At 34.8% G+C, this 13,899-nt stretch overlaps 1 protein-coding gene across 1 annotated transcript in view; it reads right to left on the bottom strand.

The window, feature by feature from the left end:
• Positions 1-907: 907 nt before the first annotated feature.
• Positions 908-13,899, bottom strand: part of LOC102998338 (disintegrin and metalloproteinase domain-containing protein 5-like) — a 156,304-nt gene continuing 143,312 nt past the window's right edge. Inside the window, exons 20-22 of the mRNA XM_007178417.1 lie at positions 8,189-8,340; positions 6,930-6,980; positions 908-987 (exon numbers count right to left, since the gene is read on the bottom strand). Coding sequence (XP_007178479.1) covers positions 975-987; positions 6,930-6,980; positions 8,189-8,340 — 216 coding nt within the window. The 3' untranslated portion in view covers positions 908-974. The remainder of the gene's footprint in view (positions 988-6,929; positions 6,981-8,188; positions 8,341-13,899) is intronic.

The following is a 13,899-nucleotide window of genomic DNA, read 5'->3' as shown; positions in this document are numbered from 1 at the left end:
TTTTCTAATTAATCCATGGATCAAAGAGGAAAATTCAATGAAAATTAAAATATTCTTTTGTACATACTATAAAAATACTAAAGAAAAATGCATGACATAGGTAGGTCTTGCTTAGCGGGAATCTAAGCCATCTGAAAACTGTTGACACAAATAATCAATAATGAATCTATAATAAGGAATAGAGGGGGAAAGGGGTGGGGTGGGAGGAATTGGGAGACTGGGACTGACACACATACATTGATACTATGTATAAAATAGACAACTGATGGGAACATACTGTATAGCACAGGGAATTCCACCTTATGCACTGTGGTAATCTAAATGAGAGGGAAGTCCAAAAGGGAGGGGATATCTGTACGTGTATGGCTGATTCATTTTGTTGTGCATTGAAGGCTAACACAACATTGCAAAGCAACCATACTCCAATAAAAATTAATAAATAAAAAAAAAAGGAATCTGAATACACTAAAGCGGGTATACAGCTTTCAAAGAGGAGAAGCAGTAACAAGAGAAACACTGGATTCAACTCCTATCTGAGTAAATGCCACTGGGACAAGTCACAGGCTAGCTGAAGTTTAGGAGCTCTGCAAGGAAGGAGGAAGGTAAGACTGCTGGGGGTGGGGAAGAGATTCAGGTCAACCTGAAGAGCAGAAAGGAAAAGCGATGCTCTCTATCCTGGGGTCATGAGGCAGGCCCTCAGGGCTTTATGGGGTGAGGGTCTTTGGCTGCTTTTACCTGATTCAGAGCCTTTTCTGGATTCAAGTTAGAGTAGATAGGTTGGAAGTTGGAACTGAAAATACAGAGAAAACACCAGATATAATTCAGGTGATTCAGGTGCAGATGATTTATTATTTCATAATTTAAACCCTCAGCAGTGACAACAGAGGCGAGGGAGAAATACGTTTTTTTCCTTCTTGGTTTAGGCCAGTTTCTGGTGATTTATTTGGTACCATCCTCTCTTCAGGCCAAGATTGTTAGAGACTGTTACTGTGAGGGAAAACAAGACAAAGCACAACACAAAATACCAGTGTTATTTATTTATTTTTTTGAGCCCACATATTTCTTTTTTTTTTTTTCTTAGTCTTCTACTAGAGTGGCTTCCTAAAATATCCTAAGTGTTTATCTATTTTTGGTAACTATTTAGGTTAATAAAGCAAAGTGCCTTTAAATTTCCATTCTAAGTATATAAACTGATTTTAGCTTAGAATAAAAAAGAAAAATTGTGATATTTCTAAGTATAATCACATTTTATAAAAGATAAAAACACCAACATATAGGCACACACACGTCTGTACATCTATATATATTGAAATATTTTAAAATGATCATCCTAGGTGCTAAGATTAATGATGATTATTTTTTTATTCTTTTGAATATTTTTAAATGAATGTTTATTACTTGTACTACTATAATAAGAAGCAGAATGATTCACACACTCACAAGCACGTGCAATTTACTGAATAAATCAAGAGAGGAGAGTCAAGGCAAGATTTGGGTATCCCAAGCTCTCTGGACCAAAAAGAATCTTACTGTCATTAAAATCTAAAATAATCCTGCAGAATTATGAATAATGAAAACAGTTAAGCATAAAATAAAGTCAAAATGTTTGTTGTAAACCTCAGCACAAAACTGAAAACGATAAAATGTTTTTGGAACCAAGAAAATAATGTTTAAAAAACAGGAATTTATTAACATTAGGCTAGGTCTAAACTCCCAACTTACATAATAGAAAAATCAGTGGAGAGAGAGATGGGAGAAGGTAAACGTACTCTAAGCATCCCTCATACTAAAGGAAGTCTCAAAAATGCTTCTAATCCCTTACTTTTATATTACATATATTTCTTTCTATGCCATACTCATTGAAGAAACAGCTCATTACTAAGTGACACAGTGGAAAATAAAGAAAATTCAATGCGATAGTGAAAGAAAGTAAAATTTAAGATATGTTATGACTCAGAAAGCACATCACTCAAATGTACAAATGACTAAAAATAACTAACTTATGAAGGTTACAACTTGGTACAAATGGATTGGTGGTGATCATTACAACCAGGTAATTTGGCAGTAGATATCAAAAAGCAAGAATGTAAATATTATATTTATGCTTTGATCAATCTCTCTTCTAGGGATTTATCCTGAGGCTATAATTTATATAGCCTTTATAATTTATTAATTATTTAGCCTATTATAGTTTATATAATATAAGGATGTTTATTACAGGGTGTTCATAATACAGAAAAACTGGAAGTAGTTTACATATTCATAATAATGGATTTTTTAAATGTTATTTTTCATTTTTAAGTTGAATACTATTTGTCACAAAATGATGATATAGGCCTAGATTTTAGGATATAAAAGTTTCCCATAACAGTCTCTAAGTAAAAAAAAAAGTATAAGTAAGTAATTTTATGTTTATTCTTTAGAAAAAATTTTTAAGAATATATACATCTATATTGTTAATGGAACTTTTCTTTGGGTATTGTGATTATGAGAAATTTATCTTTAATTCATATACCTACCTAGGTATTTTAGATATTTTAATAAATACTTGATAATCATTAAAAATCAGAAAGATGCTTTTTGAAAATAAAAGATCTATATTTTAATTAATTGTTAGTTCTAAAGTTTATCTGGTTATTCCTACTTTCCTTTCATATGAATTTCAGAATCTTTCTCTCAATTTTTCCTACCCTTTTATATAAAAAATATTTAGTGAGTTTATGTTAAATATACAGAAGCTTACCTATATACAGATTATTGATATTTGAAAAGAAAAGAATAAGATTTAAAGTTAAAAGTATAAAAAAAGAAGTAAAGACAAGCAGATTCAAATTAAATGGAAAAGGAAAAAAAATATTTTAGGTAATTAGACTCAAAATTTATGGAAAATCTCCTTTGCAAAATTCTAGGAAATAAAAGTTTAGTTATAATATAAAGTAAATATAAAATGTAAGTATGATAGTTTTAAAAATGAAAATTAAAGTTATAAACTTAATTGAAACCTGATAGCTTTAGAAGATGCTGAACTGCTGAACTGTTATAAAAGTATTAAAGTAATAAAATATATGCTCCTGCCTGCAGTGTGTGAGAGTCCTTGTTGCTTGATATTCTAACCAACACTTGAGGTTGCCTGTTCTTTTAATTTTAGCCACTCTTATAGGTGTGTAGGGGACACTCGTTTTTATTTTAATTTGTCTATTTCTGATGATTAATGATGTTGAGCAATTTTTCATGTTTTGAGCTCCTTTGATATCATCTTTTGTGAAGCGTCTTTTCAAATATTTTGCCTATTAGACTTTCCCGTGTTTTGTTACTGGTTTGCAGGGATTCTGTATATATTCTGAGTATGAGTCCTTTATTGGAAATATGTATTACAGACATCTTCTCCCACATTGTGGCTTCCCTTTTCCCTTTCCTAAGGGTGTCTTTTGTGAAGCAAAACTTCCTCAAGGTTTAAAAAATTTTTCTACTGTGCTTAAGAACACTTAAATGAGATCTACTCTCTTAACAAAAATTTAAGCATACAACATTTTTAACAATAGGGGCAACGTTGTACAGCAGATCTCTAGATTTTGCACAATTGAGACTTCATTCTCACTGATTAGCAACATCCCACTTTCCTGTCATCCCAGCCTGAGGCAACAACCATTCTACTCTCAGTTCTATGAGCGTCACTATTTGAGATATCTTAAGTGGAATCATGCAGTTATTTGTCCTTCTGTGACTGGCCTATTTCACTCAGCATAATGTCCTCAAGGTTCATCTATGTTGTCATAGATGCAGGATTTCCTTCTTTTTTATGGCTGAACAACATTCCATTATATGTATATACCACATTTTCTTTATCCATTCATCCAATGATGGACATTTAGCTTGTATCCACATCTTGGTTATTGTAAGTAGTGCTGCAATGAACACGAAAATGCTAATACTGATTTGAGATCCTGATTTCAATTCTTCTGGAAAAATATCCAGAAGTAGGATTGCTGGGTCATACAGTAGTTCTACTTTTAATTTTTTGAGGAATCTCCAACAGTTTTGCACAGTGGCCACAATATCTTGCATTCCCACCAACATTGTACAATGATTCCAATTTCTCCACATCCTTGCCAACACTTGTTGACTTTTGTGGGTTTTTTTAAATAATAGCCATTCTAACAGGTAATACCTCATGTGGTTTTGATTTGAATTTCCCTGATGATTAGTGATCTGAGCTACCTCTTCCTATATCTGTTGGCTCTAAGTATGGTATTTTGGGAGAAGCATCTATTCAAGTCTCTAGCCCATTTTAAAATCAGGTTTTATTTTCTTTTTTGTTTCGATGGTAGGAGTACCTTATGTGTTTTGGTTATTAACCCTTTTTCTGATACATGGTTTACAAATATTTTCTCCCATTCCATAGGTTGCTCTTTCACTCTATTAAATGTTTCCCTTGCTGTGCAGAAGCTTTTTAGTTTGATGGAGCCCCACTTGTCTATTTTTTGCTTTTGTTGCTTGTACTTTTGGTATCAACCCAAAAATTCATTGCAAAGAACAATGATATGAAGTTTCCCCCCTATGTTTTCTTCTAGGAGTTTTACACTTTGGGGTCACTTTTAATCCACTTTGAGTTGATTTTTGTGTATGATGTAAGGGTTCAATTTCATTCTTTTGCATGCAGCTATCCAGTTTTCCCACCACCATGTCCCACTGCATATTCTTGGTACCCTTTCAAAGATAATTTGACCATCTATGTGGGGATTGAATCCTGGGCTCTCTATTCTGTTCCACTGGTCTTTATCTGTCTTTATAACAGTACCATACTGTTTTAATTACAGTAGATTTGCAATATATTTTAAAGTCAGGATGTATGATGCATCCAGCTTTGTTCTTTCTCAAAATGTTTTGGCTATTGAGGGTCCTCTGTTGGTTCCACATAAATTTTAGAATTTTTTTTAATATTTCTGTGAAAAATGCCATTGGAATTTTGACAAGGGTTTCATTGAATTTGTAGATAACTTTCAGTAGTATGGATATTTTAACAATATTAATTGTTTCAGTCCATGAACACAGGATGTCTTTCCATTTCTTTCACTGCTTTCTTGTAGTTATCAGTACATGAGTTTTTCACATTCTTAGTTAAGTTTATTCCTAAGTATTTTATTTTTTGATCCAATTATCTATGGGATTGTTTTCTGAACTTCATTTTAAGATAGCTTATTTTTAGTATATAGAAATGTAACTGATTATTGTACATTGATTTTGTGGCCGGCAGTTTTACTAATCTTGTTTATTAGTTCTAATACTTTTTTGTGGAATCTTTAGGGTTTTTTATGTGTAAGAATGTGACATCTGAAAACAAAAACAACTTTACTTCTTCCTTTCTGATGTAGATGTCTTTTGTCGCCTAATTGCTCTGGCTAATACTTCCAGTACTAGGTTGAATACATATGGTGCCAGTGGGCATTCTTACCTTGTCCCTGATGTTAGAGGAAATGCTTCAACGTTCTCACTTTGACTATGATGTTAGCGGTGAGCTTCTTATATATGGCCTTTATCATGTTGTAAATTCCTTCTATTCTTAATTTGTGGAAAGAATATATCATAAAAACATTTTGAATTTTGCCAAACGTTTTTTCTATATCTATTGAGATGATCTTGTCATTTTCATTCTTCATTCTGTTAATGTGGTGGGTGTATCACATTGATTAATTTTCATATGTTGAACCATTCTTGCACTCCCATGATATCACTTTCTCATGGTGTATGATCCTTTTCATGTGCTGTTGAACTTGGTTTGCTAGTATTTTGTTGAGAATTTTTGCATCTATATTCGTCACAGATATTAGCTTGTAGTTTCCTTTTTCTGTAGTGTCCTTCTCAGTTTTGGTATCAGAGTAATGCTGGCCTCATAAAATGAGTTTGTAAGTGTTACCTCCTTTTCTACTTTTTGGACGAATTTTAGAAATATTGGCTTTAATTCATCTTTAAATGTTTGGTAGAATTCACCAGTAAAGCCAATCTGTCCTGGGCTTTTCTGTGTTGGGAGGGTTTTAGTTACTGGTTCAGTCTCCTTAACTAGTTTTTAATCTGCTCTATTTCTTCATGATTTAATCTTGGCAGGTTGTATGTTTCCAGGAATATATTCATTTCTTTTTGGTTCTTCAGTTTCTTAGCATACAAATATTCACAGTAATCTTTCATGAACTATAAACTATAAAAAGATTATTTGTGTAGTATCATTTGTAATGTCTCCCCTCTTATTTCTGGTTTTATTTATATTAGTCTTCTCTCTTTTTGTGTTAGATAGTCTAGCTAAAGGTTTATTTCTTTATTTCTTTTTTCAAAAAACATGCTTACTTTTGTTGATGTTTAAAATTGCTTTTTTCTTCTTCATTTTGTTCATATCTCCTCTAACTTCTACTATTTCCTTCCTTTCACTTACTTTGGGCTTAGTTTGTTCTTTTCTTCATTCCTTGATGTGTAAAGTTCGGTTGTTATCTGAGATCTTAAGATAGTAAAATGAATGAAAACTCCAAGGCTCTATCTTATTAGCAATAATTTTTTTCTGAGATAACATTATAACTGTAAGCACATCTGACATTTTTATAATATCAGTCCTCTTTTTACGTGGCAGTAAAATGTCATCAACATATAAGTGCTGCTTACCAAACCTCACAAAAAAAAAAGAATCCTAAAATTTATGTGGTCATAAATGCTCGTGTAGGTGCACAAAAATCACTCCTTTGGTGTAGGTCAGGGAGGAGAGGTTGAGACATAATGAAATCAAGTTTTATTGTTTAGTATTATAAAATCACCTACAATGGAAACCATAAAGAATATTATTAACAAGTGTTTTGGTTTCAAGCTAACAATTTTTAAGTGCTCCTTCAACAATGATCAAAAGATGTGATGCCAAGTGGTTAATCAATCACTCATTCTACACTCACCTTACACTGAGTGACAACTCGCTGTTACTGCTGCTTTCTTCCGACACAGATCTATAACATCGATAAAGTTTATTTTAAATAAGTGGGGAAATTAAAAAATGTTGAACAATTAAGTGACTATTTGAATGAAAAATGTTCTTCAAAGAAACAGAGTGATTCACTACATAAAATGTCTCCTTCCAGCAAAATAAAACAAATAAAACTGGTACCATCTCAATATTAGAACAAATGCCGTCAGCCACCTTGCTTTGTCAACAAAATCCTCTCATCCTCATTTTACATTTACTCAATTTTTACAGATAGGCCCCCTGATTCTATGATATCACTAACTCCTCAGGCCAAATTAAACCAAAACCGTAAAGTAGCAGTCAAAAATTTCAGTTAATTTTTCCATATACTTCTACAGATTTCTTTCATCCTCTCATAACATACTCAGATTTTCTCTTCATATCACTTCTTGGAAGGTAAAACTAGAGGTAAATACCTCTCTGGAAGAATACAGTAAATTATGAATAAGGGGCTCAATAATGATGTTTAAATAGTTGTGTATTGGTGTACCCAAAAGTTTATGATACATTGGAAAGCTATTATCTCACATTTTATAGAGTTATAGAGAATAATTTTAAGAACATAAAGATTAAATCCCTTGCTCAAGATATCATAAGTAGCAAGATATGCAAGATTTAGGAGTTGAAACCAGGTTTTCTGAGGCTAAATACAATTTTCTCCCCACTTCATGATGCTTCCTCCTGTCTCCTAACCTGATTAGTATGAATTACACATGTAATTTCTAGTTGAGAAATGACTGGACAAATCAGCAATAATTAGGAAAATAAATATTATGCAGGCAGGTTCATAGATATTATCTCTAGTTGAATGGGGTGTTCTGATAAAGTTATTTACCACTGGTCTGAGGATCTATATCTTAAATTTTTATTTATTTATTTACTTTTTAAATGCAGTGTTATTTATTCTCATGAAGCTCATGGACAATATCACTATTTAGACAGAGTCAGTGGATTAAGAGGCTGAATAAACCTCCACAATACCCTTGGCACCCATATCTCCTCCTCAAGTGATACTTGAATGGTTTTAGTAATGCGTAAAACCATTGAAAACATGAAAACACCAAGCTAGTTTGAAATGTATCCCTGGGCCATCCTCCTATTGTTTTACCTACAGTCTTAGCTTATTCCTGATGAAACTTGACTACTTTTTTCTTGACTTACTTAATTTAATAAGAATTAAAACATATATACCTCTCACTTTCAGGTTCTCCTCTGTAGCATAGCTCCCTTATTTTACTCTGCCTTATTATAACAGCAATAGTAATGATGAACACAGGGAGAGAAATGTAGAAAATGAGTTGAAATCTGTGTTTTGGATGACTGTGAGATCTCTCCGGCAAAAGCTTTTTACCTAGAATGGAAAGCAACCATTTCAAATTATGTCAGAGATTTTATTAACCAAATCAAAAGGTGGGGGGGTATCATTACCAACAATATTCCCCAAAACTAAACATTTCATTCACATAGACTGTGAATATAATAAAATCTGAAAACCTAAACTAATATATAAAATAGGCTGTTACTAGCGCTTTACTGATGTTTTTGAGTTTTCAAACTTCCACCATATGGTGATTTCCTTGATTGAAGGTAATGTTCTTTCATGGACCACATATTTAATACTTGCAAATATTTCTTCAATTCTGTTCTGATACAGGGTTTCCGAGGCTCAAACATGTATATCACAAAGAGTATTGGATTGTACCTGTATGTGAGAATTAAATCTGGGGTATCTGGCATTTAATTTCTCTTACATTACTACAATTTTTTTTCCTAAAAATTAAAAATCAGTAGTCTCTAAATAACTTATTTAAGTTCGTTAATCAAATATGTCAAATATGCAGCAATAGGAAATTGTTAAAATGGCTCTAGAATTATTTTATAGAATGCATGGCTACGTTTGGCTTTGACCCACTTCTGACTGACTAGTGCTAATATCTACATTTTCCTCATCTGTTCTTGTAGATTCTCAGCTGACATCTGCATTCACCTTTCCAGATTCATAATGTATCGAGTTCTGCTCTCCCCACAATTTGTTGGTATGCTTCCTTTTATTTGATATGAACTGTGACTCTATCACTTCTTTGCCACACTGGAGGAGCTGAGAGTCGGAAGAACAACTCCCCAGCTACAGTGTGGATGATCGCTGAGGCTCAAAATACTCCTCTTACTACTGTCCCAGCACTTCTCCCTTTTCCCCCATGTGTCTGTTTTAAGCGAGTTCAAAGTAGGAGCAACATTTTCTTTTTCAGTCAGCCTTGTGCATGTGCTTGGGGTTCCCAGTATCTTTGAGACAAAGATTACATGATATTTGTAATTAGAAAACAAGTGAATCAGATGAAGAGAGCAGCCTCTCTGGTCATATACTGCAGATTGATTCTCAGCTACGTGTATAGTCTTCCGGGTAATCAGTGATACCACATGGGTTATTTGAAAATGAATGTAATATATGCCCAGGTGGCCTTGGAAGTCTAAGTAGGAAAAATTGGTCTCACTTCTTTCACTTACACTGTCTAGTTTTAACAAGCACTACTTATTTATAACAGCCAACAAAGAATATTTTCTACTAACTCTCCTCTCAGTTTGGTGATCTTCATTAAATTAATTACTCGGAGTCCCCATTTCCCATTGGTTAAACTAGTCCCCAGTAATCTGCCTCAAGGCTTCTACCTCCTTCTAAAGATGCCTCAGGGAATCATCCAGTCATTTAACTTTTATTCATGGTTTTTCACCTCCTTCCTTTTATGACCCCAAAGTGTCTTAGCCTTTATGACTCAAGCGTTTAACTGTCATATCAAACTCCCCAAAACATAGATCTTACCCATACCAAACTTTATGGGTAAATATCAGGTATAGAAATAAAAGATTTTCCCCTGGAGGCACCAGCATGCATCAGTGGCAGCTCCCAAAGCTTCCCTATCCTCCACCTTGTGCCACAGTCAGATTGATTACAGAAAACACAGATGGAGAGCTTTGTGTAGACACAAGATTGCTCATAAATAGTCATTTCACTTTTGCACTATTAGTTACACAGTTTACATGATTACCCAGTTTCTCCAGCCAGCTATTCCACCATAAATCAGTAACTCCAGGTTTACTTAGAATAATCTATGTATACGGTTGAGTATATCCTGCCAAAAACATTTTATAGAGAGGGACTCCTGTTATCTTTCTCTAGCAAACACTGTTCATACATGTAACAGTTAATTTTATGCATCCGTTTGACTGGGCCACGATGGCCTCAGATATCTGGTCAAATATTATTCTGGGTGTTTCTATGGGGTGTTTTCAAATGAGATTAATATTTAAATCAGTAGACTGAGTAAAGCAGTAGCTTTCTTTAATGTGGGTGGGCCTCATCCTGGAGGCCTTAATAAAACAAAAACACTGACCCTCCAGTGGATATGGGAAGATTCTTCCTGCCTGAGGTACCCAAACTGAGACACCAGCTTTTCCTGACCTTCAAGCCTGCTGCCCTTCACATAAAAACTGCACCATCGGCTCTCCTGGGGCTGCAGTTTACTGACTCACTCTGCACATCTTGGGATTTGTCAGCCTCCGTAATCACATGAGCCAATCAATTCCTTCTAAAACATCTCTCTCTCTCTCTCTCTCTCTCTCTCTCCATACTATTGATCCTGTTTCTCTGGAGAATTTTGATTTTGGTACCAAGAAGCAGGGTGTTGTTATAACAAATACCTAAATATGTGGAAATGGCTTTGGGACTCATAATGGGTAGTGGCTAGAGGAATTTTGAGGCACATTTTAGAAAACTCCTAAATTAATCTGAAGAGACTGTTGGTAGAAACATGGACGGTGAAAGCGACTCTGGTGAGGGCTCAGGGAGAAAAGAGGAGAGCAGGAGAGAAAGCCCACATCTTCTTAGAGAATACAAAGATAATCATGAACAGAATGGTGGTAGAAATATTTACATGAAAGTTGTCTCTGGTGAGATTTTAGACAGAAAAGGACAATGATTAAGAAAAGGCAACTCCTGCTGTAAAGTGGCAAAAAACTTGGCTAAATTGTAACCTCGTGTTTTATGGAAGATAGAACTTGTGAGCCACGAAACTGGATAATTAGCTGAGAAGATTTCTAAGCAAAATGTTGAAGATGTAGTCTGGGTACTCCTGACTGCTTATAGTAATATGTGAGACGAGGAGATAAATTGAAGAAGTAAGCGTTACACAGGGAGGTACCAGAACTTAAAGATTTGGAGAATTCTCAGTCTATCCATATTGCAAAAAATGGGAAACATATTTTAGAGAGAACATACCAAAAGTGTGGATGGAAAAATCATCTGATAAAGAGACTGTGCATGTGAACCAGCTCAGGAAAAGTCAGGAATAAGGATGAGATTACACCAGCAGAAACATTGCCAGGTTGGACCAAAGGGAACAGCACGGGGTAAAAGAGCTATGTGGCTGCCAATATACTTTATCCTTCAAGAAAAGAGAAGGATGCGAAGGTGATTCAGAGATCATCAAGGCTTCCTCCCCCATCACAGGTCCAGGAGCTGTCCCCTCCTTGGTTTTGACCAGCCAAGCTCCCCCGCCCAGTGGTTGAGAGGGGCAGGGCCACTCCAAAGAGCAGTATGGATGGGGCCTCTATCCAGAGCTGGAGGAGTGGGGTAGACTCTACTGTAGGCTCTGGGGTTATGCTGCTACCTCAATGGGCCTGGAGGGCAGAACATCAAACCTAAGAGGATTATCCTCCAACCTTAAAATCGAATTGACTTTGCCTTGCTAGGTTTTATTTGTATTTACTGGGATCTGTCACCCCTTTCTTCTTTCCAATTTCTCCCTTTAGGAACAAGAATGTCTATCCTATGCCTGTCTCACCTTTGTTTTTTGGAAGCACATAACTTGTCTGATTTCACACGTTCATAAATGGAGAGGGATTTTGCCTCAAGATGAATCATACCTCAAGTCGCACCCATTCCTGATTTAGATGATATTTAGAAGAGACGCTGTATTTGGAATTTGTACTGAAACGGGTTAAGACTTTTGGAGCTACTGAGATGGGGTGGACGCATTCTGCATAAAAGGAGGACATGAATTTGGGGGGCCATATGATGGAATGTTATGGATTGAATAGTGTCCCCCCAAATTCATATGCTGAATTGAACCCCTAAACCCCAGTGTGATGGTATTTGGAAATGAGGCCTTTGGGAAGTAATTAGGGTTGAGATCATAAGGGTGGGGTCCTAATCTGATGGAACTGATGTTCTTATAAGAGGATGAGGAGACACCAGAGAGCTTTCTCTCTCCACACACACAGAGGACTCAGCGAGAAGGCAGCCATCTGCAAGCCAGGAAGAGAGCTCTCACCAGAAACCGAATTTGCCAGCACCTTGATCATGGGTTCCCAGCCTCCACAGCTGTGAGAGAATAAATTTCTATTGCTTAAGATACCCAGTCTGTGGCATTTTGTTATGGCAACCAAGCAGACTAATAGTGTATTTTCATGAAAGAATGGATGAGGTCATTTATTCCCTAGGCCATCCATTGAAGGGAGAACTAGCTGTGGAACACCAAACAAACAAGTGATTACCAGTGGAGAGTGGGAAGGGGGGACGGGAAAGGGATTAAAAGGTACAAACTTCTATGTAGAAAATAAGCTACAAGGTTATATTTGTACAGCACAGGGAATATAGCCAATATCCTAATAACATTAAATGGACTATAATCTATAAAAACTTTGAATCACTACGCTGTATGTGAAACTAATACATTGTAAATTGACTGTACTTCAAAAAAAAAACTTTCCTTCCTAGCAATATTCATTACCTAATAGTCTAGAGAACTTCAGGCTAGAAGACAAGATGGTTTAGTATTAGAAAATCTTCAAAGGCAATATAAGACACAATATAATCAGTTCAATAGATGCCTTCCACATATCTAATAAAGCCCAAAATACATTCCTGATTTTAAATAAAATTGGGAGAGATAAATATTTTCTCAACAAGATAAATATTGAATCAAAAGGAGCAGCCTTTTCATGAGACAATATTAGAAGTATTCCTAAGAAGTAATGATCGCCTCTTTCATGATGATTTCCTGCTATTCTGAATGGATTACCCAATACAATTATGAAATGAGAGAGAGAGAGAAGGTGAAATTAACTGAAGAAGAGGAAAGAAAGGAAAATTATTATTAAAAAGGTGCGGCAAAATTATTATTAATTTCAGTTCATATCATTTAAAAAATATCAAGCCCCTAAAAAAATCAACTAAAAGTCTTTTGAAAATGGTGATAGTCCATTGATAAAATGTATGCACAAAAATCAGGTTTCCTATAATTAAAAGTAGCAATTTAAAATACAACAGATCTTCTGATAACAATGTTCAACAAAATGATGATATTCTTAAAAATTAAACTGGTAATTTTTGATCCATAGATCCTGCTATATCCATAGAGAGATCAAAACCACAATGAGTTATCACTTTACACTCATTAGGTTGGTTACTATAAAAAGAAGAGTTGGTGAGGATATGGAGAAATTGGAAAACTCATTGATGAGAACGTAAAATGATTCAGCCTCTATGAAAAAGAGTTTGGTGGTTCCTCAGAAAGTTAAATATAGAATTACTATATTATCCAGCAATTCCACATTTAGGTGTATACTCAAAGTATTGAAAGCATGGACTCAAACAGATATTTGTACACCCATGTTCACAGCATCATTATCCACAATAGTCAAAAGGTGGAAGTAAGCCAAGTATCCATCAACAGATCAATGGATAAACCAAATGTGATGTATACATGCAATCGAATATTACATGGCCTTAAAATGGAACAAAATTTTGACATGCTACAACATGGGTGAACTTTGAAGACATTATGTTAAGTGAAATAAACCATAAATAAAAGGACAAATAATGTATAATTCCACTTCTATAAGGT

The sequence above is a fragment of the Balaenoptera acutorostrata genome, chromosome 21, assembly GCF_949987535.1.
Source record: "Balaenoptera acutorostrata chromosome 21, mBalAcu1.1, whole genome shotgun sequence".
In the NCBI taxonomy this organism is placed as follows: Eukaryota; Metazoa; Chordata; class Mammalia; order Artiodactyla; family Balaenopteridae; genus Balaenoptera; species Balaenoptera acutorostrata.
Note: the sequence above shows the minus strand (reverse complement) of the source record. Positions and strands in the feature narration are given on the sequence as shown.